The sequence below is a fragment of the Barbatula barbatula genome (genome assembly GCF_947034865.1).
Source record: "Barbatula barbatula genome assembly, chromosome: 18".
Lineage (NCBI taxonomy): Eukaryota > Metazoa > Chordata > Actinopteri > Cypriniformes > Nemacheilidae > Barbatula > Barbatula barbatula.
The window spans coordinates 3,320,947-3,348,660 of record NC_136781.1 but is presented as its reverse complement, the minus strand read 5'-3'; the positions used below and the strand labels follow the sequence as shown (position 1 = coordinate 3,348,660).

Here is a 27,714-nt window from a genome sequence, read left to right as displayed (position 1 = left end):
ATTTATAATGAGAAAAAATCAGATGCTGAATTAAAGTGGAAAACCTGTATTTTAGTTTTTTCTTACGTTGGCAAAATTTGAAGCCAGTGTCGAACTTTAGTCTTTACCAAGGGGATTGTGCTGATTTTCCCATCATCCATTTCTCATGCAGCCAGGTGTGTGTTTTTGTGAAGTGGGCCCAGCAGAAAGATTATGGGATGCCAGGGGTAGGGGCAGGAAGGGGACAAGGATCATGAATATTTTATTCGACATGAGAGGGACCAAACTGAGGTCATCAGGAGATCATCAGATGAGATCATCAATATTACATGACACTTGCACATGTATTGTTCATGGAAGGGGAACGTCTCGGGGGTGTTACTCTTTTCGGATGAATCTGTGGAAGCCGAGAAGAAAGTTTTATGATGGGATTCAACTTTTTTTCTGCGGATCTTATACATGACTGGTAAAGCTGACATTTAAAGATGGCAGCAAAGCTCTGTAGATATAAGATTACAACTTCTTAATTCCCTAACTCCGAGCTACGGTATGTTGATGTTATAAAGTGACGTCTGGGGAATCTGCAGCTTTTGCCACCTGCTGATCACAGTTTCCATTTCACTGAAACACAACAGATGTATTTCCACATTAAATCTCAGAGAAAATTATGCAATATAAACCTATTATTTCAGATAGCTTACATGGGAGTTATAAATACCAAATTATCATAAGTCAACAGTACAACACAAACTGGGAAATATCAATAAAAAGAAGAACACATCACCATATAGAAAAATATGAATGAATGAACCAAGGACGAGTGATTTGTTAATTGCCACAAAAAAAAGATGTTTGTCCTTGTTCACGGGCATCATAATCCTGTAAAAACTAAACTACATTTACTTGCCAATCTTCTGAACAACCCATAGTTTCTATATATTTATAAGTCTGTCAGAAATCAATTATTGAGCAGCGAGGTATATCGTGCTGTTAGATTCTCCGGTGGAGGGGAAGAATGAATATTTATCGCTCTGAAGTCCTGTAGTGTTGTGGTGGTACACGGAAGTAATGAGATGACACACAGAGCAAAACTAAAGGAGGAAAAATACCACGTTTCAATATTACCTCACCTGTACCACAAACATCTGATTGTAGTTTACTCACATATTAATTTGGCCTGGTTCTGCGTTTTACTCACGGCTCACGTCTCTGGTTTCGGGTCAAGGCTCTGCGGTATTCATTGCAAGGTTAAATTTCTCCAAATGTGGTGTTTTTTATAAAAGACTCCTGTGAATTGATGGAGCTCACCTGCTGGATGAGAAATAAGGTGCTTTATACGATGAGAATGAGTTGGGTAGTGTTACTGTACCTTAAAAGTCTTATTTCAATTCATGTCAAGAATGCACTTGAAGGATTTTTTATTAAAGCTTAAAGCTTTGTGTATTCTCAATAAACAGAACACTGACTTGCAACATGTAGAGACATTCTTAACCAAAGCAAAAAGTAATCTAGCATCTCAACAATACAAATCCACATATAGTGAACCATAAAATGTACAAGAACTGATCAGAGTATAGCAAAGCTATTAATAATTCAAACAACAATCTTGTCATAAACCTCCCCATACAGACACGCACACACCCTTGTTTCAAGCTCTCTCACACACACACACACAGACTGGAGTGTGGGCCCCTCACCTGGTTTAGATCAACAGAAGTTGCTCAGCAGGTTCTCAGGTTCCCTGTGTATGGCCTGGGTCCACAGCTCTCATAGGTCATTAAAGGAGCGGCATGCTGCTAACTCTCATACCACTGCTGCTGGGTCACTGTATAGAACACTTTTTCTCTCTCAGTTCTGCTTAGACGTGCCTCTAATGAAGGGGAAAGACTGCATTCCCATGACTTCAGACCTTGGAAAACATCGCCAGACCAGCTGAAAGACAGACAGATATAGACAGACACAAGTCCACTTTGTTAAACCAGATTGATATGGCATGAATGGCAATAGAAACATAAACTAAACACCTGGATATCTTTAATAAAAGTTTCTTCTGCAAAATGAATGTAAGATATTCATGCCTGTTTTTATTTGAATTATTCAGAGTGCTAAACGTGTTCACAGTGTATTATAAAAAACACAGGTAATGTATTTATCCATAAAAACTGATTCTCATTAGACATTTTATTTATGGTGCTGTTTTCAAAATTACTATTATGTTCAACCTAGCTATGGGGAGCAATAATTCTGTTTTCTTACAGCTTTATTGTGCGTGCATTCAATCTTTTTTTTCACACACTAATACCATCAGGCAACCACCAAAAACATCCCTGTTTTAAGTCATTTGTCATTTCATTTCGTCTTGTATGGTTGTTTTTATGAAATGTCCAATGTAGAGAAGCCAATGAGGTCGTGTTAACACCCTATTCGGCAACATTACAGACTATAGGGTCTGTAACACCCATATATTTAAGGAGCAGGGCAGGTTATGAATATTTTGCGGTGTTAAATTTCCTATTAAGCGTTGACATTTCACTCCTCACATTGAGCGGCACTGGGTACAGCTGACAGGTTGAGGAAAGGAATTTCCATGAAAAGTCCATGTTTTCTCACGCCGGCTGCGTGTGTGCATGTGTTGAACACACATATGTGGAGAGAGAGATGAATAAATTGAAATGGAATTTCATAGGAAACAAAACTGATTTATTTCAGGAAATGAATGCCACCAACTAAAGGTTATTTTTCTTTGTTCGTATTATTGTGACAGCAGTAAACGCGTTTAATTAAAATACAATGAACACGTTAAAGGGTAATGCATAGACCTTTGCATGAAAATCAATTAAGTACGTAAATCTCGAGATAACCTGCAGCTGTGCAACATATTAAGGTACATTTACAAAAATTGATCAAACATAAACAAGCACTTTAAGCACTTTTGTTTTCGTGTTTTTACAAAAGCAATGCATCACTGACCGGATTGTACGTTTATTGATGCGCGTTGCGAATCAAAGATGTCGACGCGTTTTCTAACAGCTCATTGCATGCTCAAATTCGCATTGAAAGACAGACAAAAGCGGTATGATTAACAGGGTATCCAACACGCCTTCAATTTCATTGAATCTGAGCTGTCTAGTCGTTTATTTTGTTTGTGCGGAAAATGCAAACACAAACTTGTGTGTTTAACTGGTCACGACACATTTATAAATATACATAGTGATGCATAGTGTTTAGTCGCCATCTAGTGGAATGTCTTTGGTATTTCTCTGTTCTTACAAATAGTGATATTTCCATTTATTAATTAATAACGTTATCTTTGGAGGAAATTAAAGTTGAGATATTATGGAGGGGACAAAGACGGAATAACACTGTTCTTATTTCTGACATCTGCGTTCGTAAACTATGGAGAATATGTAAGCCAATTGACTATTGAATTTGTGTCCCGTGTTGTCTTTTATTTTAGCATTTACATTACATTTACTCATTTGCCAGACGCTTTTGTCCAAGTTGAATGAGTAAAGGTGTTTGCAGGCGATTTGGTGCATCGCTGTGATGGAGCAACCAGGCGTCGTTTTCAGACCTAAGATGACGGGAGGGGGTCTAACGTTAGACCTGGAGCAGTGAGTTTTATATTCATTGTTTATTGTCCGCTAATATAATCGTAATCTTCTTTTCACCAAAGTTCAGCTGACCAAAAAACAGCACGTGCAGGTTTAATGTCTGATTTAGATCATGTTTGGCCTGTGAAGACCGCTAGATGGCGCAATTCATCAAGCAAAACATTCAAACTCTAGTGAAGTATAAATTCCACTAAAAGCATCTTATTTTACAGAGGCGAAAACGCCAACAAGTATGCTATTAGTTAAAATTAAATAAAGATACAATCATTCAGTAAGAGCTTTGGAAAGTAAGCGTTTCTTTGCCTGCCTCCTTTACATCCACACCGTGTCTACACCGGACACGACAGGTGCGACATGATGGTTCTTATGGGTTGTCGCGTAGCTGAATCCATTGTGTACTAACTTTAACCCAAATGATGATGGGTTTAAATGCGTTTCTAGTATCGTGCCGTGTCAGTTTGCAAAAAGAGTTGCGCGTAATTTTGCAACATTACGGGTTTTTACGCATTTCAATTTAAAAAACCGGCATCTCTCGGCTTTACATTTCACACAGCAGGGTCTACGGAAACCATGACACCAACTGTTATATTTGTATCTTTCTTAACAGTTTTAGTTGGGGGAGTTACTAGTTTGCCTTCTCTTAAAACATCAACTACAGTGTCACATAATGTCACTTACACCCAGACATCATTGGCAGAGAAAAGCGCGAGAGCCGGTGTTAAACGCAGGACCACCAACACCTACGCAAAAATCTCACCTACGGAGGTAAGCATACTCTCCAAACCCGTGGAGACCACCAAGGGTCTGAACCCCACGGTATTTAAACCCATAGAGGGGAGAACCAAAGCTCCGAAGACCACGACAAAGCCAACGGAGGTGATCACGAAAACTTTCAAAACAACGACCGTAAAACCAACAGCCAAGACCAAAAATACCACTCCAAAGACCACCCCGTTGAGTTTCCAAACAGAGGACCTGAATGAGAACATTGACAAGAGTGTGGAGAGGAGAGTGTGGAACCCCAAAAATAGTGAGGAACCGCCGGTATTTGGTAAGAAACGTATGCATTAAAAATAAACCTTTCAGAACTGCATGGATTTAGTTTAATTTGGACTATCCAAAATTGCTAAATATAATTCTGTATAAAGTTTTATCATTAAAAAGATGCTAGTAACTGTAATACTGTAAATAAACATTACATGTATATTTTACATATGCATGCTAGTTAAAAGCACATTATGTCTTAACTTGTGGTGATGATGTGTTTGACCATCCATGCACATTAGTTTATATGCATGCATACGTACGCCATAAATGTCCAAGACCTGTTACATAATTCATGTCAGACAAACTGCACTAATGCACCTCTTCCTGTTTCCAAAGCCAATGGGCTCATTCACTCAATGAACTGTTTCTACACAATCTTGACAAGCCACAGAGCTGAAATGCACAAAATCATATCTAACTGCAGGAATAATATGGTCAGAACGATAGGAACATCTTGTGTTTATCATTGTAACACCAATTTGACCGATGTAAACTTGGCATGAGCAGAATTAAAATGGGTTTGTGCACAACATCTGCTGGAATTATTAAACTACAGCTCACGTCTGTTCAATCACGAGAACTGACATAATACTATCAAATAACTTGTTTCAAACAGCTCGTTTTCTTTTCAGCTTTGCAGTTAAACCATCATGTGATGCAGAAACAAACATATCAGAAGTACAGTTTTAGCTGATTTGTTAAAAGGAGTTGTTTAACAAGACAAACTGAATTCAGACTTTGCCAAAAAAACACTTAAATATTATCCCGGCGGCATCACATTAAACTCAAACAGTGCGGATGGGATGCACACGAGACAAAACCAGTTCCTGAAGCCTTCAACAATTTAATGGGCAGTAGGAGGCAGGTCAAAAAAATTGGGTCACTAGCAGTGCCAGGAAACCTCCTTGGTTTCATAAGAACAGGATTTGGCCATTTCTGACTCAGCAAACCATCAGACTGAATCACAAGAGCCAGATGTGTTTTTCTTTTCGTTCCAATTTCTTATACATGTGCCAATACGCTATCTAAATGCTGTATACTCGGGATGCTTTGTGACACAGTTCAATACATTCTCTCTACACTCTTAAAGTTACATGCACTTTCGGGTCTTCAAATAATACCATATAAGCAGTGGCGGCCGGCCAATAGAGGGCGCTAGGGCGCCGCCCCCCTTAAGCCACAAAAAAAAAAAATTAAAACAATTAAAACAAAAATAGTAATAATAATGAGAAAAACATCAGTATGTCAATATTTGTGTTTTAAATATGGAATGCACCCAGTAATACATGTAAAATATGATACAAAATCATATTTGCAACCTTTCCTCTGCCTGTCTGACCGCTTCATCAGCTCTGGGGCGATAGAGAAAGCGCCCCAAGGAGGCGGGTCTATGTAGCAGTTAAGCCAATTGCTAATTTAAGATATGAATGTATGACATAAAATTTAGCCAATCAGCGTTCTTAAATAGAATCCAAGAAGGGCGATCATTTTATCGCCCCAAGCCCTGATAAAATAAGGACTGGGCTCTAGGGGCGCCATTTTTACTAAACGACAATGGCGAGCGCGGACGTTACTCCTCCAAGACCCAACCCTAACTCGGTGAAATCTCTCCTCCAAGATCCGTTTGAGAGGAGAACTTTGTCGGAGAAAGTTCGGGTGAAAGAGCTGGGCCCAGATCAACCTGACCTCTCAATCAAACAGCAGGCTAGCGAAAAAGGGAAGCAGTATATGCGCGGCTTCTCCCGTAGCTTCACACACACACACACACACGTTTCTTTGTATATAGTTGACCTTAGCATAAAAATCATTCAGTTATATATGGTACTCTAAAAAATGTTAATAGTGTGTTTGCTAATATTACTGTATATATGTTTTGTATCAATTAATTGTTGCAGTTCTGGAGCACATTAACAATTAGTTACATTTAGTTTGATCATAAAATACTTTATGCTATTCTTCCAGTCAAAGGTTTGAGTTCAGCCACTTGATATCCATTTCTATATTATACATCCTTTATACAGTGTAAGAATTCCTATAAACTTTATAATAATTTAATGTTATTGTCCACTTTCCACTCTGTTCTGACAGCATGCATATTGTGTTGCCTATTTACTACCAATGGCACCAACAGCCTTTCCAAAAGATGTTACTTATATGTAGAAATAGTCAATTGTTTACAAGTTCAGTTTAAATGCAAATAAAAGGCTTGTGTTTGTGCATCATGATGTTTATGTTTTTGTGTACGAATGCCTCAACTTTTTAATATTGGCATTAAATAATTACTGACTATTTCACTGAGCACTGCTGTCCTGCAGTTTGTGTTAAATTTTAAATTTTGGTTACGGAAACAAAAAAGTATGGCACAGCCCCACCGAGAATATTTTTCACCAGCCGCCACTGCATATAAGCCAAGATACCTGCAATCTTCAGACTCCGCAGTAAACAGTATTATGTTTACAGTGCTAATGACTTGAGTCGGAGCAATGATTTGATACCAAGCTGTGTGTTTGAACACTGTATAAACAGTAAAGGCAAATATAACAATATTTTCTTATCTGTGCATTAGGCTTGTATTTAAGGGTTCAGTCATCAAACTGCAGTTTCTGTAATTGTGATCCATGTTTGACATGCGTTACTTGCATGTAAACAGTGATTCAAAGGTTTGGGCATTCAGTAAAGTAAAACATCCATCAGAGTTAAAATAATGAATCAGTTCCTTAATCTGAATCAATCAATCATTGCAATGACCAGTCCAGCATAGATCCTGCATGCTTCAAAAGAAACACATAGTCTTTTTTAAATTGAGTTTAACTAAATTCGGGAGGAGCATGGTAATGAAATCCAACCAATCAGCAGACGCGATACAAAGCCGTCGAGTTTGCAGTATCCTTCCCCATCGCATCAATCTGTACTGGTATTATCCCAGTTTAAAGGGGGGAGGACTCTGAATTCTGGCCAAATTTCCGATCTCGCCAAGTATGCTTTATCTTACCTGATTAACTTATATGTTAATGCGAACTCGCGAAGGCAAGTATCCCAACATATATAGGCTGATAAGCGCACGCTTAACGTCTATCAGCCAATGAGTTTTGGAACGTCACGTAATGTAATTAAAATGAACCATCAAGGCTTTCAGATTTTAGCTGTTAAAAGCTTTTACCTTAAAGAAATAGTTCAACTGAAAACTAAAATTCTGTCATCATTTACCTTCCAAATCTGTATACATTTCTGTATACATTGTCCTGATGAACACAGAAAAATATATTTGGAAGAATGCTTATTACCAAACCGATCTCGACCCCCATTGACTCCCATAGTAGGAAAAATCTAAATATGTTTTTTGTGTTAAAGAATGTAGGACAGCAAACCGTTCTGGGGCACTTTTAACTACCATTGTATTTTTTCCTACTATGGTAGTCAATGGGGGCAAGATCTGTCTGTTGTACTTTCATACATCTTTGAATGTTAATGAATTAATTACTTATTCATTTAGTGGTAAATAAGGTTTGTAAAACACCAGTAAAGTAATAAATAGTGTATATATTTATCAACGTATTTGTGATAATAAGATTTATAAGGTGGTCAGTAAGGAATTCTATCTTAAGTTTTAGACGTATTTCTTTTTTGTGTCATGTCTCTTTCGAAATAAGAATATCTTGACGACAGTCTTTTATCTGTTTCAGAATGCCCACCTTTGGGTCTTGAGTCTCTGAAAGTGAAAGACTCGCAGCTTCAATCCTCCTCATTCAAACGCAGAGGCCTGGGGCCACACAGGGCCCGACTTAACATACAGGTGGCTCTCAGTAGTATAAAACATTAAAACTCTTTCTCTCTATATTTTACTTTCAAATTCAAATGTATATCAGCAGCTTCCTTGTGTGTTTCTTTCCTGTTATTTGCATATAATCGACAATGTTTCGTGTCGTTTGGCATTGTAGTCTGGTATTGAGGATGGGGATATCTATGATGGAGCCTGGTGTGCCCAACACAAAGACAAGAACCAGTGGCTACAGGTAGATGCCATGAAGCTCACACGGTTCACAGCAGTTATGCTACAGGGCCGCAGCTCTATATGGAGGTACTTCATAATATTTCTCTACCATGATGTCTTAATAAATAGTCAACTGTAAGAATTAAAAGTGCCAATTTTCCTCTGTAGCTTGGACTTTGTGGAAACCTTTAAGGTGCAGGTCAGCAATGACACCATTAAATGGAAGCCATGCATGAACGGGACAGAAGAGGCGGTAAGTTGGTCTGTTTATTATAAAAAGTATCCTCAGAAATATTGCACGACGACATCATCGCTCATAGCCTCAAAGAGGTCAAATGCAATTGTTATTTCTGGTATTTTTCTAATCATTTAACTGAAATCAGGTAAAATAAGTCTTTTTAAAATAAGTTTCTGCCATTCATTGCTGCTGGTTGATTTTAACTTCAATGTCTTTGTGACATCATTATATCCATTCAGAGGTTCCAGTTGGCACAGGGTGCTCTGCACTAACAGAGATCGGAGGCAATCTCTGGCAGCACTTGGCAGGGTTAATCGGCTCTTTTCAAAAGAATAGCCTGCCCACTGCGTGCTCCGCTGCGCCAGCCTCTCGTGTGCCCATCTTGGGCGTAGACTTGCACAAGGAGCCGTGCCAGCTGCCACTGGCAAATGTCATTTGGATCCTATCAATAGGATCACTCACTAGAAGTGATGTTTTATGCTAACAGGTGTTTGAGGGAAATCAGGACAGCGAAACGCCAGTCTTGGCGGTTTTACCCGAGCCAGCGACGGCACGCTACATTCGTATTAACCCCCAGACCTGGTTTAAGAATGGATCCATCTGCCTGAGAGCTGAGATTATGGGCTGTGAGCTGCCAGGTATGCTAATCACAAATCATACGTTGATCTTGCAAATTAACATCTTGTGTAAACAAATTAATTAAATACTAATGTGAATCAGATAATAATATTGTGTTATGTTATAGATCCAAACAATATCTACCCGTGGCAAACTGAGGAGGGCACCAAAGATAAACTGGACTTCAAACACCACAACTACAAAGAGATGAGGAAGGTGATGAAGAGCTTTGTGGTTATGATCTTTGATGCTTGAAATTAACATGAAACAGCCGTATTTTAGACTGAAACAAGAAAATATAAAATGTAGGGCAGGGCTTGTTTTTATTCTTGATATAATTGTGTTGATATAATGTATTGGATCATGAAAAGCACATACAAAAATGAGACTTGTTATTTTTACATATATTCTAACACACATTGAAGAACCCAGTAAGACTAAAAGATCTGAAAACCATTCCTCGGCTAGAAAATCCAAGATTTTCCAGGTTTTCTCACATTGGTATGTGAGCACTGCCTTGTAGATCACTTGTGGTCAGTCTGACCACTATTATGCAACTGCGTCTACATTAACCCACTTTTGCGGGCAGGTAACAAAAACCACACTTGTATACACATAGTATATTATCCATTCCTAGATTTGTTTTAGGAAGTATATTATTATGTGGTTTGGAAAACATTAACATATAAACTGGACAGAATGGTTACATTTGCTTTGTCATAAACCGTGTAAGATCCATAAAAAAGCGTATGATCTTTCAGCTCATGAAGGCTGTGACCGAGATGTGCCCCGACATCACCCGCATATATAGCATCGGCAAAAGCTACATGGGCCTTAAACTGTATGTGATGGAAATCTCAGACAATCCAGGAAAGCATGAAATGGGTAAGTTGAGTCATAACAGATTGATTACTGTGTTTAACTTAGTCCGCACAATCCTCTATATTCTATAACCCCAATTTTATCAACCCTTCACTGGCTACCCATTAAGTATCGTATTGACTTTAAAGTTCTTTTAATCACTTATAAAGCCTTGAAGGGTTTAGCCCCTACCTACCTAACAGAGCTTCTATCACACTACAACCCATCACGCGCTCTAAGATCTCAAAATGCAGGACTTTTGATAATACCTAGAATATCTAAATCGACCAGAGGGGGTCGAGCTTTCTCATACGTAGCACCTAAACTCTGGAATAGCCTTCCTGATACTATTCAAGGATCAGACACACTTGCCCAATTTAATTCTAGATTAAAGACGCATCTTTTCAGCCAAGCATTCACTTAAAGCAAATATGCTAAATAAACCACCAGGAGATGCTGACATTAGATATTATTTACTAGATTATTGGATTTATTATATAACACACCATGTAGTGTGTTTTACCCTTTCTTGGGTTTTTCGTTTTTCCCCTGTAAAGCTGCTTTGGAACAATGCAAATTGTGAAAGGCGCTATATAAATAAAACTGAATTGAATTGAATTGAATTGAATATTCCTTGCGAACTATAGCTGAAATTAAAATGCTACTTCCTACTATGGTAGTCAATGGTGGCCAAGAACTGTTTGGTTACAAGCATTCTTCTAAATATTTTCTCTGCAGTGTTCGAACTATACCGTGTCCTTTGGGGGAGCCCACTTCTTTTTTTGGGGGGGTTCTTGCGCTTGCGCGTGCCTCAAAGAAGGACTTACAACAGCTACAAGTGTATGCAGTATTATACATTATCAACACGAGTGCCTCAAAAAAGGACACATCACAGAGAACGATAAACCTGAACGTCCATTAATGTCCAGAATAAAAGAAGCGATGAGAGGCTGTTTTCACGCAACCTATTAACAGTGCTTGCAGCAGGTGAATCAGTTGTGCTATTAACGTCATCACTACACAATTTCTTAATAAAACCAAAATATTTGAAACTGCCTTGTTTTCTTTTTGCCATGGCTATTATGCTATAACTGCATAATGAATAAATGGCCTCCAACGTAAATTTTTTTCTACAAATCTATGACGTACTAACATATGTGGAATTTGCACCGCAGCGCCCCCACACCTTGATGCTCATGACAATAATAGCATGTATAGTAATCTTTATTGAAGTAAATTAGGTTTTAATCGCCGTCATGCATGAATGAATCATATTTTTGCTATTTTACACATAATAATCCATCATGATCGCATTACACAACTGAAATTGCACTTCAAAATATTCACATTGTCAATATTTTTTGAGACCCCCCAAAATTTCACATATCTCGTTTTCAAGGGAGCCCATGTCTTATTAAGGGGAGCCGAGCTCCCCCGTAGTTCGCACTATGTTTCTCTGTGTTCATCAGAACAAAGACATTTATACAAATTTGGAAAAACTCAAGCGTGATTGAATAATACTTTAATTTACAGTCTTAACGTGAACGCATGTTGTTAAGTGGAAACATTAGAGTGATCTATTAGTATTTATAATCTAAAGAATATTTACAACCTGAAAAATTAGGTAACATCTCTGCAGATTGAAACTTTAATCCAGTGTTAATTTGAAGTGAAATAAGAAAAGATGCATACTTTTCAGTGGGGCCAGGATCAGTTTTGGTCTAGATATCAGTACTTATTAATAGAAGGAGGGCAATTGAAACAAAGCCCAAATCTCTCTCTCTCATTCACTGTGATTCACTCTCTCCATTTACACTGGGCAGCTTGTGCGCTTGCATTGGCCTGTGGGCTACAGATTGGTTTCTCAGTGAAAGAGCTTGCCAGCGCTGGCAGTGGTTTCGTCGTCTCATGCCAGCACTCATAATGTAGTGGCCCGGGATGCCATCGCTGAGCATGGGGGCGGCAGACCTTAAATAAACATTTCTATAGAAGGAAAGTGGGAAGAAATAGCCTCACCGGCTCAGTGTTGTAAAATCATGAGTATTTAATAAGTGGATCATGTAGCAATTCTTCTTAAGAGGAAATGTGACCCAATTATTTTACATTTTCCCCCGGGCACTGTAGAAAAATGCCAGTCTGCAAAACTCCACATTTAATTATGGCATCTCCTAATATAGATGACTTTATCTAGTTGTGTTTGTGAGATGACTATGAAAGGACAAGGGCTCCCATGCTCACAGAAAATCTGGAAATGTTGGTATTTTTCAGATGTTTTATGTCTGAGATCTCATAACACAAATAGAAGGCAGCATTGTGCCGGAAATTACTTCTAACAACGTTTTTATTTGGCTAGAAAACCAAGACCCTTCAGAGATACGTATTTTCTTCAAATTGATAGGCCTGATGTGTGCATGATCTTTTTTGGATGTACTTTCTGTAAATTCTGTCATCATTTAAACGCCCTCTTGTCATTTCACATCTGTATGACTTTCTTTCTTCTGCTAAACTCAAAAGAAGATATTTGAGAGAATGTTATTCACAGCCACCCCATTCACTTGCATTGGCTGCTATAAAAGTCAATGGGGGGCTGTGCTATTCTGTTTTTAAAGAAAGTCATACAGGTTTGAAATGACAAGAGGGCTACTCCTTTAGACGTGTTGGTTTGGGCTTTTTAAGACACGTTTCCTTTCTGCATTAATCTCAAGATATACATGCTGTGTTCGGAAAAGAGGGGTCAAAGTTCAGTCGTTACTCGGATTCCCTCACTCGACTGGAAATTCCTCCTCTTTGGCAGGAATGTATGGTGTTTTCTTAGTGAGGCTAAAGAGAGACATATTGCTTGGAGTCAATGGATCAACTGTTAGACAAATGGGGGGATTTAACCCTTTCCATAGCAGTCAAGCAGCTACAGTTACAACAGATACATCTTGTGCTTCCATTGGCTGAGAAAAAGAGTGCAAACTTGAAGCAAATCAATATTTGTCGTCCAGGCTAGTTAGATGTGCATGAATGCATCTCAGTAGCATGGGCAGATTTTATAAAGGTACATTTTTCCCTATGATGAATGTACATTTCATTTCACGGTATTATAATTAAAACTCCAGGTCTATCTCAACTCTAGATTACTTTGACTTCCATTATTTTGTGCCTGTTAGGGTCAACTTTATTACCAAAAAAAGCTAGCATTTAATATTTTAATGTTTGTGATAGAATAGGTTGACGGCCGTATTATACATTCTTCTGAGCTGCTAGACATGGAGGTGTAGAGGCATCTGGTCAAAGCATGGAAGGGTGCTTTGCTTTTCAAAACAGAGCCACACAGCTGTCCACCTACCATAATATATCTAATAGCTGTACAGCTTTTTTGTGGTGTCTTGTGGTCTAAAAGCGTGTTTGCTCCCTCTGCAGGTGAACCAGAGTTTCGCTATGTGGCCGGTATGCATGGAAATGAGGTGCTGGGTAGGGAGCTGCTGTTGAATCTGATGGAGTACATATGCCAGGAGTACAAACGAGGAAATCAGAGAATAGTACATCTGGTGAAGGAGACACGCATCCATCTGCTGCCTTCTATGAACCCTGATGGCTACGAAATGGCTTACAAGAAGGTAAAGCAGAATATTCTGATCTTTTCAAGATCCCATCTGCCAATCAAAATTCATAACATTTGAAAAGCTATTCATGGCATACGTAAAATTTTAAGACTTGATCTTTGAATTCTGTATTCAAGCTCAGTCAAGCCCATTTATAGTCGATAACTTGGACTGAAACTACACAACATGTGCTTTTTCTTTCAGGGTTCAGAGCTTGCCGGATGGGCATTTGGTCGCTTTAGTTATGAGGGCATTGACATGAATCACAATTTTGCAGACCTGAATACAGTAATGTGGGACGCCATTGAGCTGGAAACAAATAAATCGAAACTTATCAACCACTATTTTCCCATTCCAGAGTACTACACTTCAGAAGATGCTTTGGTAAAGTAAAACAAATGTCTCATTCTAGCCGTATAAATTATACAGTAAACACTTTTTCATGAATTGCATGCTGGGATGCTTTATTGAAGAAGTTCCCATGTATGCTTTTCTTCACTGCCTAGTCCAGCTCTTGCCTTGCTAAATCATAATTTTAGTTTCATTTGAAAATCATATAGCCACTGGCATTCATCTAAATAAAAAAAACAATTTTAAGCATCAAACGACCACGAGAAACATACATTTCAGTGTCCAAATGTTGATACAGCACATCACAACCTGAGACAGTAATTTAATCACACTTTCTGTTTTTATGACCTTAAATGTGGTTTTAGCTTTATGCTTTAAAAAGATTTTGTGATGCCATTCTTTGTCTTTTGTCAAGGTGGCTCCAGAAACGAGAGCAGTCATCAGCTGGATGCAGAATATCCCGTTTGTACTCAGTGCTAACCTCCACGGAGGAGAGCTGGTGGTCACGTACCCCTTCGACATGACCAGAGATTGGGCTCCAAAAGAGCACACTCCCACTGCAGACGAGAGTTTCTTCCGCTGGCTGGCCACTGTTTACGCCAGCACAAACCATGTGATGTCCAACCCGGATCGAAGGCCATGCCACAATGAGGACTTCCTTCGTCACAATAACATTATAAACGGAGCCAGCTGGCACAATGTACCGGGCAGTGAGTACAACTGACATCATCAGGGGGAGAAACTGACGCAGAAATGCAGTTCATGTATATTGTTTAATATGGTCATGGGAGGAATTATATTCCCTGTATAATTTGGAAAATGCATCACAGTATAGAAGGGATGCTTTTTGACCTGTTTTTGTATTTATAGGTATGAATGACTTCAGTTACCTGCACACCAACTGTTTTGAGGTGACGGTTGAGCTGTCCTGTGATAAGTTCCCTCATGCCAGTGAGCTGGGCATAGAATGGGACAATAATAAAGAATCTCTGCTAATCTACATGGAGCAGGTACAACATATACAGCACATGGGTCTATAAAGTTTACTTAACATTCCCAGACTGCAAACACCTGCACTTGGCTGTCTAAACATGCTGAATATGTTAGAATGTGTTGATGGTTGACTTTGTGACAGATACACAGAGGAATTAAAGGAGTGGTACGGGACAAAGACACTAAAGCTGGGATTGCCGATGCCATCATTAAAGTAGACGACATCGACCACCATATCAGATCAGGTAGTGTTATTTAAAATTAAAAATAATTTTGGTCATAACTTTGATTATTGATATCGCCGATTTATTTTGCAATTGAATCTCTGTTGTAGTTTTTTGAATGCATTAATTTGATATAAATTGTGTTTTCTTCTATCTTACGATTTCAGCTTTTGAAGGGGATTATTGGCGTCTGTTGAATCCTGGTGAATATCACATAACAGTGACTGGAGAGGGATACATACCAGCCTCCCGAAACTGCAGGGTCGAATATGATCACTACCCAACCATTTGTGACTTCCAACTCACCAAGACACCAAAACAGCGTCTGAGAGAAATCCTTGCCAAGGGCGGCAAGATCCCTAAAGACCTTCAGCTCAGACTGCGGCAGCTGCGCATACGGAAACTGCGTGCCAGCACTAAACTTATTAATCGACGCAGAGAGTCACAAAAACGTAGGGCAAGGGGGACCCACCCCTAAACTGACCTTTAACCTCCGACATGTTTTGGCGGCTAAGTACAGGATTAAACTGTATTAATCTCACAGGCAAGGGTAATTAAGAGGGCCATTAAACCTTTTAATAAAAGTTGTACTACAGTTGCAATATCTTTACTATGGTAACCACAAATTTACCATTATCTCACCGCAGCAACTATAGTGTAACCACGATATTTGTAGTAAAATGGTGGCAATACAAATTGTAAAATATTCACCAAAAATGAAATTACATTTTTGCTATTATAAAAATATATTTTTTAAGGAGAAATACAGTAGGTTGCACGTTACTGTGGTAACATACATTGTCTATTATACATTGAAAGATTGAAGATGTGACCCTTATGCCATGTATATTTCACACTAAAATACATTTGAAAACTGTCTTTATGCTTTTTCTGTAAAACGATAAATAATGGGGATATTTTGTACTGTATGCCTGCTAAAAAACATACTTAAAAAAGTTTCAGTCTGGAACTGATTTTTAAAGTTTGTTGTTTTTTAGCTTATGAGTGGTTACAAATCAGGAGAACCATAATTTGTAAATAAATAGTTGTAATTGCACATGTAATTGTTGTAATTGCTCTCGATCTGAACATGAAATGAACAGCACATATGCCTGTTTCAGGAACTGTACAATATTATGTAAGACACATGACTGCCAGCAGATGGCGCGATGGTGCTTTTTCATACTGATAGTGTTTTTTAATTGTGAACTGTTTAGTGTTAATTGTAAAAAGTGTAAACATATTTTGAATAGATTTAACAATATCTATACGTATTAAAAAAATGTATAGCCAATACAAAAGTTACATAAATATATTGGCAGGCGTGTTTTTAAGGGTTACACCATACGCACTTCAATACCACATATTTTTTGTCACGCTGAAAAAAAGTTGATTCATATATTTTTATTATTGTTGTGTTATATGTAGGCGTTAGATAATGTAATTTTGAGATTTTGCACCACTTCCGGCCGTAGCTGTATGTTTTTGAGGCGCACATGACGTCACATTTAAGCGACGTCTCATGCCCGTTTTGACATTACATGGCGAATGAAATGTGTACGGTTACATATATAGCAGGATATTCATTATATTTTGTAAATACTCAAATAAATATTTAAAAGATGTGCTATCCAACTCGCTTTTGTGAAGTCTAAAACTGCATAGGTAACGTTGAGAATTTATTTATTTGATGTAACGTTAGTGTACCGGCAAGTAGCCATTTCTTGATAAATAGGTATTAATCGCTAAAGCATTTTTGGTATTTAAGTGTAATTTTTAATCAGCCTTTTTACGTTTCTGTGTCCACCGTGTGTTAGGTTGAATTCATTAAATTGTACAATATTTTTTAATATTAAACATTAAAATGTATTTACTTGACACGGACGGCGTAACAGTTAGTAATATTGATAATAAAGAAACATGTAAAGAGTGGGAGACACAGATAAACTGAATAGAAAGTTACATAGATTGATTCTGTCATTTAATGGACTGTTTAATCTTGATTCCTGGTAATGTTAAAATCTCTTTATTATAGAAAAGTCAGCAATAACATGCATAATAACTGTCATTAATATTATAGTAAAACTATCACCAATACCATTGCAACACCATGCACTTTGCAGATATTCCTCCTTGATCAGTTTTGTTTTTTAAAGGTCCACTCAACATGATGTGGCTGAAGCTTACCCGGTCAACCAGGTGGATATGTCGCCACGACAACCTAGTAATGATAAGACCGAACATCAGAAGTTTATCTAAAGGCTCCTTCAACCTGGACGTCAGAGTTCAAACCAACCAGGCTTTTTGCCCCAGGTCTCCCCTCTTAACCGGCCATCCCTCCCACACACTTGCCCTGGGGCTTCAGCACAGAAGAACTGTGACCACAGATCGACCAGGCTGGTATGAAAGCATAGCGGAATCCACCCCTGTGTGCCTGACAGAGCAGCTCCTGATGTCCACTCAGCAGATAACTGGACTGCCGTGGTGGGCCAGCATCGTGTGCACTACTCTGGCTCTGCGTACTGCCGTCACTCTTCCTCTGGGCATCTACCAGACGATCATCATCGCAAAGGTTGTGTCACGAGCTTCCGTAATTAAAGTTGTTGTATTCAAAACGAGACAGCGTAGTATGATATAAGGGAAAAGCTAAACATTTTTAAGGGGCTATGTTTTTATCGTTCTACACCTTTTCAACACTGTACAATAGTCGTTTTTTCATTGATGTCTATTTTCAGTGTTAGTCAGGGTTTACTGCACCAACATACTAAAAATCTAAATAACCGAATCATAATTTTGAAGTCTGAGAAAAAAATTAAAATCTAAGATTTTCAGAAATAATAAAAAAGTTACTTTAATTTAAAATACAAATATTCATAATATACACTTATGATAATTAAAAAATACCAAATACTGTGAAATTTTTAAATGATACACTTCTTTCAGTTCAATCCCTTTTCTGATGATAATATAATTTGTATTGACAAATGTTATATTAAATAATAAACAGAAGCTAATGTTCACAGACTTTTGGATTGTACTGTATCTCTTCACACTACACAAAAGTCTTAAAACTTGTTTGCCATGTTATATTTAAGATGCCTGTAAAGTAAAGGAGGCTCATCTTAGAGGTCAGCAGATATTACAAAGACAACATCAGAACCCATGTTCCTTATTAAGAGTCTCTCCCAGCTGTGGGATGTTTTTCCTGCCAAGTACAATGGATTCAACATGAAGAATGCGTCCCCCTCACAACCCACCCCCCCCCCTACACTGATGTTCCACAGTGTGAGAACAGAAACTGTAGCATCTCTTTAAACTGATATTTTTAATAGTCAAACACTTACAGACACAACAAGATCAGTTGTCCGTTTCAGTGAGTTTTCTCTGTTTATCAAAGCTATTTTGCTGTCATGGGACATGTGTGTGAGACAAACAGGCAGGAAATGGTTTTGTAACTTTTTTTAATTCAGACCAGAGACAAGACTAACCCTGTGCCCTTATGCCTCAGCTAGGTTGAAGCTCTGCAGAAGGAGATTGCTGTGTTAGCCCGCCAGTTAAGTTTTGAGATCTCTGTGAAAGCTAAAGAGAAGAGCTGGTCAGAGAGAACAAGCAGGTATGATATGTTTCTTGGTTTAAATGGTGTATTTGAAGAGTTTATTTGCAAAAACAGATTTTAGATCATCACATTTTTTATTGTGCATTTCAAGTAATGCCTATGAACTGCAGTTGGGTTTGTTTGTTAATAACAAATAAATACGGCTAACTAACACAATAAAAACATGAAAACACAATAAAGCAAAGTTATCTGTTTTTGCAAATAAACTCTTAATTTCTTGGATTTCTGCTGTGCTACTAAAACTATACTATACTTAACTTAAATGATTTACTTGAGACATATTCTTTTTAAATCCTTTTTTTCTCATCTCATATTTTCTTTTTTTAATCATAAACCACTTTTTTATTCAGCAGATGCTTAAAGGAACAGTTTATCCTAGAAATAAGTCTATATTTGACTCACCCTCATGCCGTCCCAGGTGTATAGGACCACCACACTCAGGAGTTACTGAATAATATTCTGACTCTTCACATCTTTGTAATGGTAGTGGATAACGGCCATGTTTTTTAAAGCCCTTAAAAGCTCATATATTCGTCATAAAAATAGTCCATCCGACTCCGGGGGTTAACACAAGTCTTCTGAAACGAAACAATCGTTTTTTGTAAAAATATATACATTTCAATAAATATTAACTTTAATCTATGGCTTTCGGCAAGTATCCGTGTTCAAGAGAGAGTCAAGTTAGGCCGAAGTCTGACCTCCGACCCGACATATGACGTGAACTGTTCCTTTAAAATGGCAGTCGAGTGAAATGTTTTATTTTTTTCAAAATATATTCTCTGAAAACAAGTGCCATTGTTGATCTAGGATGTTTGGATGTTTTTCTTTCTATAAAAATTTTCTCTGTTACTCTACAGGTTTCACTTTAAGAAGAATCTGAGGCGAATCGTGTCGGAGCTTTATATCCGTGATAACTGCCACCCATTCAAGGCCAGTTTGCTGATTTGGGTACAGCTGCCCATGTGGGTGTGTCTGTCTTTGGCCCTGCGAAATCTCAGTTTGGGAATGGGACATGTTCCTCTCGGTAAATTGAATCCATTAGGTTTTCAGATACTCTTTAGACATCTCTACGGGTGTCCACAGTCTCTATAAACTCAGTAGATTTAACAGGACCATAATCGACATCAGTGAGACGTCTAATGTATATTTTCTCACATTTCTTAGCATTTGACGCAGCGCTGGCGACAGGAGGCACCCTGTGGTTCCAAGACCTCACTCTTCCCGACTCCACCTGGATTATACCTGTTTCTCTTGGCCTCATTAACCTGTTTATCACAGAGGTGAGGCAGATGTTCACTTGCAAGGTTTTAATATAGCTATTTTGAACCTTAATACCACTAAAGTTCATTATGTATGTGATGAATTATCATCCGCCCTCCATTTATAAGATGTAACCAAGAGGAAACGCCGACGGGCTCATGTTTGGTCTGCACAGATGCGCAGGGAGTGGTGGATGCTGAAAGATTGTTTAAAAATACTTCTGAATAGCCCAACTTGAGCAACAACACTTCTGTTCTCGTTTCTGCTTGCAGATGCAGTATGCATGGGCCTCAATGTTTAAGATATGTTCAAGAAATACTTCATTGAATGCTCTTGACTGGCTTTGTACAATTCACCTGCTTAAAGCAGCATTCCTGTCATACCATGTTTTGTTTGTTTACTCTCCAGTTGTTTTTGTTTCCAGATATTCGCCCTGAGACAACTAGAGCCTTCCAAGTTCCAGAAGTACGTAACCAACTTAATCCGAGGAATGTCTCTGGTGATGATTCCTGTAGCAGCCACAGTTCCATCTGTAAGTGACCGACCCCTCCGCTACCCCATTCAGTCATTATCTCGTCTCTCTGTCTACAGTAACTTTAAATAAAGTGCATGAGGGTTTAGATCATGCTCCGGCATGTATGACATAAATGTTTTGAAGAATAGACAGCAGCACGCGTTATCTGGGTCTGACACAGATATACCCATACATGTGCCTCTTGTTTTGAGGCTTTTGATCCCATCACAAAAGGGAAATAAGAAGGGTTGTGTTTGGAGTCTGGATACAAAATAAAAAGATTCTCTGATATATCCAGCAGTTGTAGAAATCGATGTCTCGTGCTTGTCTAGCTGTGCATTTATCTTGTGTCTGCCGACCTATGTAAGAGCAAATGAGCCATCTCTTAGTACGTTGAACATGAGAAGTCTTTATAAAACAAAAAATAAAAGTTCTATCCATTCGTTTCAAATGAATGATGAACATTATTGTCTTTTCATTCTCTCTTTCTAGTCCATGTCTCTGTACTGGCTCAGCTCGAGTTGTGTTGGATTGGTACACAACTTGCTCTTGAGGTCTCCTCGTTTCCGGAGTGTCTGTCGAATCCCTCCGACACGCTCGGATTCTGAATCTCCATACAAGGACATTGCAGCTGCCTTTGTGGCCAAGTACATTAAATAGATGAGTAAAGAGGAGTTACACAAGCATCGATCCCTGAAACATTTGGATATATGGATTATGGCACTGTAACCATAAGAAAAAAGTGATACAAAAACTGCAGATTGTCTTCGTAATTGATTATGTATGAAATTATTTATAAAGGGACTCCAATGTATAGTACGATTTTATGATGACATTGAAAATAAAAACTGGAAAAGTCGTGTGCTCTTCCTGTGCTAAGGGTTGAGTCAATTTAATGAATTTATCTGCAAGACTTATCCTTATGTCGGTGTTGCAATATCACCATCTCCAAACTGAAGGGAGGACAGGTTTGCTTGTGTTATTGTAAGCCCAGAGGATGAAGTTTATTCTGGGCGGGGTCTGGCTGGCTCTCAAACCCAAGCAGAGAAAACCACCAAACTCTGAAGCAGTTCGAGACCCTTCACACATCACCATGATCTCCTTCCTCCTGTTAACACTGACCATCGCGGCGTCGGCCAGCCGGGTACCTCGCAACTGTGGCACCTGCGACCCGAGTCTGTGCGAGCCGCTGCCGGCCGAGGGCTGCGTGACCGGGACGCTCTTTGACGCGTGCGGTTGCTGCGCGTCCTGCGCGTCTGGAGTTGGAGAGCCGTGCGGGGGACGCGGAGCCGGAGCAAAGCGCTGCGCATCTGGACTCGAGTGCGTCAAGAGCGACAAGAAGAGTAAATCAGGCGTGTGCGTGTGTAAGAGCGACTATCCCGTGTGCGGATCCGACGGGGTGAACTATAAAACCGGCTGTGATTTAAAAGCATCGAGTGTGAATGCTGTGAGGGAGAAAAAACCCGAGATTAAGATTCAAAACAAGGGCAAATGCGCTCAAGGTGAGATGTGTTTTCACTTGACATTATAACAATTATATTGATGTATTATCATATTTACATTCAGATATAAACGTATAAATGTCACAACACTTTTAAAGATATCATTTTATATAAGGTGTATTTATATATTCCATAATGGAACAATATTATTAACGGTATATGTGTTCATATGTCAAGGATTGTAGGTCAAATTTCACTCAATTTTAAAGATTTACGTTAACCTTCATTTATGGTCACTGATACAATATATATTATAATATAAACTTTTCTAGGGAACAGTCTCTAATATAAAGGTTCCACAGAGAACCTTTGACATCCATGATGTGGAGGAAAAGTGAATACATAATATAAAAATGTAGGACATAGTTCTTTTAGGAAACTTTCAATAGTTCTTTGGAACCAAAAATTGTTCTTATATTTTGGCACTTTTGTAGTTGTAGTGCAGGCCTACTGAAATATATATCGTGATATGTTCTTTAAAAATCGTATTTTAACTTCTATTCATATATTTTGGGGCATGCATTGGCATTTTATTGATCGCTTCAACGTGACTGACAATTTAAAAAACATGGTATGTAAATATAATATTCCTCTACCATCTTTCAGTCTAATTCTATTAAATTTGTCATTATTTTCAAAAACTACAAGAGCAATTCATGATTTATCATGTATTACGAAGATTATAATGGCTTTCGGTAAGGCTTTTCAGTATTGGACTGCTTATGTAGCTCAGAGGATGTTTTGAATCTTCACTGCCACCAGCAGCCATCTCACAGTCAATAGATGACTTTATCCTGCGTAAAATGTGACCCTGTGGCCTCAAGGTATACATACAGAAAAATAAAATGTTAACATTTGTGCAAAGCTGTGTTGAAAACTGCTTGGGTATTGACATAATCTTGATCCGGATTTCACTCACATGATTCAGTGGTCATGTGGTTTGTGTTTCTGTATTCCTGTATTCCCATGGAGCACTGATACAGCAATCTGCCATTTGATGAGGACGAAATGAATTAACACACACAGAAACAGTATATTGTCAGTGTGTGTTGAACAAACAACTGAATCTGGCCATTGTTTTCATACAGGGTGGAAACGTTTCGTTATCCCTGAACAGACATGTCTGAAATTCCAGCCTCTCGGGTGGATATTCAAATGTGAAAAGAGAGATCTGCTTTGATCAAATAGCTCTGCCTTGTTTAGTTAAACACTAAAGCCGATTGTTGCTTTAGAGCCAATTCAGACTGTTTGAATCAACGGACCTTTGTGTAATTTATTATAACAGGCATTCTGATGTGAGATGAAAAGAACCAAGATTGAATTCACGCAAAAAATGTCTCTGGCATAGATTTCTATGAGAGGTTTATTTGACCCATGAGCAGCAGGGCCACATTTTACATTGTCACAGACCTCAGCGTGACAAAAAGGAGGTTAAGTGAAAATGCTTAGGAGAAAAAGCAACAGAAATGAAATGTCAAATAATCTGGATTTAGGTAAATGTGATGAGAAATGTTTGAGTTCATATTGAGATCTTCAATAATATTGACTTTTGATTGCAGACTTGGAACATCTGAGCTCAGTTTGTGACATTGATGAGATCTAATGGAAATCTAATGGAGACATTTGTGATATTTATGGGTTTTTTTCTTAGGAGGAATAGCTTAACCATGTTTTCACTTGCTCTCTATTAATCTTCATGTCAAGGAGGCATCATTTAAATACTAAAGAGATCTCATCTGTGAGCTTTCTTTCTTATGGTCGAGTATTCTACTTTTGATGATTAGGGCAACATCGTTTTCAACTCAAGCAACGCATTCCAGAACTAAAACGGTCATCCCCATTATACTCTGTCAATCACTCTATTCTCCACTCTTTCAAGCATGAAGACCACATGCTGATAACATTTGCGTGGCATAATTACAAAATCATAAGTCGAAAGCAAGCGCTAAATCATGTTTGTGTGTCCTCCACAGCACCTGTTATTGTGACAGCTCCAGTTGAGGTCTGGAACGTGACTGGATCTCAAGTCTTCCTGAGCTGTGAAGCCACTGGGATCCCTACCCCGGTGCTCACCTGGAGAAAGGTACAGAATGTGTTGCTTTTTATAAATCAGAAGAACCCTGTTGTCGTTTTCAGTGATGTACGTTAAGCTATTTATAATGATATGTGCTGTAGCTCTTAAATGGATAAAAGGAAGGAGGGAAATACATTCCCAAGGATGTGTTTGTGAATACTGTACAGCTCCAGCTATGTCAAAGGATGTCTATGAATAACGGTTCACTGAAACAATAGCGTTACAAACAAGGAAGGATTCAGAACAGGAAAAGCTTTATCAAACATGTCATCAGTCATCACAGTTTTCCATTGTAGAGCTACTCTCTTTAATCGTAGAAATATAATATGCCTTGAGCAATCCGAGTAAAAGTCACAAATATAGGAGCGGATGTCCAACTGACTAATGGTCATTTCCTGGTAAACAACCTCACAGTATGGCCTCTCAATAGTTAAAGGATATCTAAAGCTCTGGGAAGTTTAAAATAGATTATTAATATGTTTTATTTAATTCTTGAAGTAACTCAGGCTGTATAAACATGAGGTAATGCACTCCGTATTTTCATAACTAATAGAGTCTAATAGAGGAAATTAAATCATGTCCCAGCTACAAGAAAAAATGCTCTCACTTAACATTGAGGGGTCCTGTGAGATTTTCATGACTGTGAAAGAGGCACCAGAAACCAAGACTGAATAAAATAAACTACTTCTATTACCTCTAGAGACTAGAGAAGCAGACAGAAATATTAAAAACAAACAAACATGAAGAGAAGAGGCATGAGAAAGGGTGAGAAGAGTTCTGGAAGCTGATAAAAAATGAAAAGTTTGCCGATAAATTGCTTAGCTGATTTACTAGAATATTAATGCCTTTTTAAGTTTTTGTTATCTGCTGGAATATATGTATAACCTTAAAATGTACATTAAATCTTTCAGCACATTTTTCAATAACGTCTTTTGCAAATCTGTTCAAACCAATTCTTTCCAACCAAAATTATGAATAAAAAACGAACTCCTTTATCTTATTTGTATTTGGATTCATTCATCAGGTCAGTTTGACCGTTATCATTTTCACAGGTATTTGATGGCAAAGAAAAAATTGTGGCACTTCCTGGAGACAAAGAAAACCTGGCAGTTCAAACCCGAGGGGGCCCGGAAAAGCATGAAGTCACTGGCTGGGTGCTGGTACGTTTATTCACTTTAATATAAACATTTTATTTTTGATGTGTAATCCTAATACAAGATTTCTAGAACAAAATATGAATTATATACAGTGTATTGCTTCACCGCATGTCCAATGCGCTTCGCACTTACAACTGATGGGTGAAACTGGTACTGTTGCATCTGTTGCAGATATCTCCTCTTACCAAGGAGGAGGCCGGTTCCTACGAGTGTCATGCCAGTAATATTAAAGGTGAAGCCTCGGCTGTAGGCAAGATTCATGTGGTTGATTCCATCAATGACATTCCTTCTACGCAGGGTGAGTGATGTCAAATCATGCATGAACGAACTACAATATATCACTCCAGTTATACCATCAACATACCTCATGAGTTGTAAAGACATGCATCAGTTGAAAAGTTAGTGTATTTGTAAAGGATTTTTGTTTGCAGCACATGGCTCTAGAGATCATGTCCCAGCATGCTGTGCAATGTTTGTTTAGCCCCATATTGGCTGCCGGGTTCTTATGAGACGCGGTGACAAACATTTCTATAAATAAAATGTAATCAAAATGATCAAATGTTTTGGAGTAATAAAGGAATAGTTCACCAAAAATAACAAATTCAGTCATCGTTTATTCATTTTCGGTTTAACTATCCCTTTAAGAACCCTATGTCTAAAAAACTTTACCTGCACCAATCAAAGACAAGAAGAAAATGACATTTCTACAGAAGTCTAAACATGACACTGTTTTTAAATGTTTATCGAACTTATCACCTTAAAGAAACGGATTAAAAATTTTAGAATTCCATCTTTTTACCTGTGAAGCCAGATAAACACAAAACAACAATTTTTTTAAGATCAGCAGGATATATCCTGGCCGACTATGCCAAGTATGGATCCAACTATAAATATGACAAAAATGCTAGATCCTACGGAGTCAGAGTTTAGATCTAGAACCACTCTTTTATCTGTGCTTGTGAAGACAATACAGACCTAACAGGCTAATATGTACCATAAAATCAATAAATAAAAATGAGTAAATAAGGTGAAGAAAAAAAAACACTGGTGTATGTCTCCTCAAGTCATTTGTTTATTTCTGAACTTTAACTGACGTTAGACATCATTGTTATTGGTGACTCCTGTGTGTTTGTTTGCAGTGGTGAAAGATGAGGAACTGTAAGGGGTCTCTGTTTCATGGCTTCTGGTGAGAGTTCTACTGTATCAGGAGATCGGGAAATTGCCATGCGCTGTTGCTTACCTACACAATACGCATACGGACAAGCACGTACCATTTTAAGCACTGAACACACACACGGGCATTCTAAAGAAATTGATCTGTTACACAAAAAAAGATCCTGACATTTCAGCATCTTCATGCATATTCTTTACGGCTGCTATCTGTCTGCCTGCAGAACCGCTTCGATACGGTCAAGCGCACTATCAAACTCGCTTCAGAGATGCACACACAGATGCACGTGAGCGCATATCACCTTACAAACATTCAGGCACGCACACAAATTCGTTCATACTCGCATGCGTTTGAGGTACTCTGGTATCTCATCTCCACTTATCACATGCATGTTTTTGTGTTTGATACAAATATTGTAGTCATTCCTTTGTACTTTCTTGCAGTCTGCATTATTTGTGCTAAATGGAAAACGTTGACTGTGCACAATGTTTAAGACTTTCCCTCAGAGCTCAGTCAAAACAAAATGCCTTAATCTACTTTATCTGAAATTCAATGTAAAACATACAAACAATATACTACAACTACAATTATTATTCAAGATGATGTTTCAAGCTGTTGAATGTAATGCAACGACACATTCACATTACAAAATAGTTAACAGAATATGGATTCTTTTTTTGCCAGGGCACTTAAAGCTCTTTTACCATTACTGTAGTAGTAAACGTCCTATAAAAGTCTGAGTATATAATGCATTTGTTTTTACATTTCTGATTTGTGTATCATTAATGAATAAAACATGCTTTGAGAGTAGTGTATTGTCTTTGTTGCCTACAATGTTGTCTGAGCTTTGCATTGCTTCTTAAAAAAAGCTGAAGAATTGTGAAAAAAACTTGTGTAAAACTCAGTTTATCTCT

General features: G+C 38.2%; 3 protein-coding genes across 3 annotated transcripts; all 3 read left to right on the top strand.

Moving 5' to 3' along the window:
- Positions 1-4,145: 4,145 nt before the first annotated feature.
- cpxm1b (carboxypeptidase X (M14 family), member 1b) lies at positions 4,146-16,569 on the top strand. Its single transcript, XM_079480561.1, has 13 exons — positions 4,146-4,644; positions 8,324-8,433; positions 8,579-8,718; positions 8,800-8,884; positions 9,357-9,507; positions 9,615-9,703; positions 10,249-10,372; positions 13,757-13,953; positions 14,143-14,322; positions 14,705-14,999; positions 15,160-15,299; positions 15,425-15,527; positions 15,674-16,569. The coding sequence occupies exons 1-13, from the start codon at positions 4,164-4,166 to the stop codon at positions 15,982-15,984; spliced, it is 2,406 nt and encodes an 801-aa protein (XP_079336687.1). The 5' UTR covers positions 4,146-4,163; the 3' UTR covers positions 15,985-16,569.
- A 424-nt stretch (positions 16,570-16,993) lies between these two features.
- Positions 16,994-21,846, top strand: cox18 (cytochrome c oxidase assembly factor COX18). Its single transcript, XM_079480562.1, has 7 exons — positions 16,994-17,171; positions 17,663-18,078; positions 19,019-19,119; positions 19,980-20,146; positions 20,287-20,402; positions 20,807-20,914; positions 21,389-21,846. Exons 2-7 carry the CDS (start codon positions 17,674-17,676, stop codon positions 21,554-21,556), a joined length of 1,065 nt encoding a protein of 354 aa, XP_079336688.1. The 5' UTR covers positions 16,994-17,171; positions 17,663-17,673; the 3' UTR covers positions 21,557-21,846.
- A 21-nt stretch (positions 21,847-21,867) lies between these two features.
- igfbp7 (insulin-like growth factor binding protein 7) lies at positions 21,868-27,610 on the top strand. Its single transcript, XM_079480560.1, has 5 exons — positions 21,868-22,398; positions 24,372-24,481; positions 25,525-25,632; positions 25,801-25,927; positions 26,769-27,610. Exons 1-5 carry the CDS (start codon positions 21,894-21,896, stop codon positions 26,789-26,791), a joined length of 873 nt encoding a protein of 290 aa, XP_079336686.1. The 5' UTR covers positions 21,868-21,893; the 3' UTR covers positions 26,792-27,610.
- Positions 27,611-27,714: the final 104 nt, after the last annotated feature.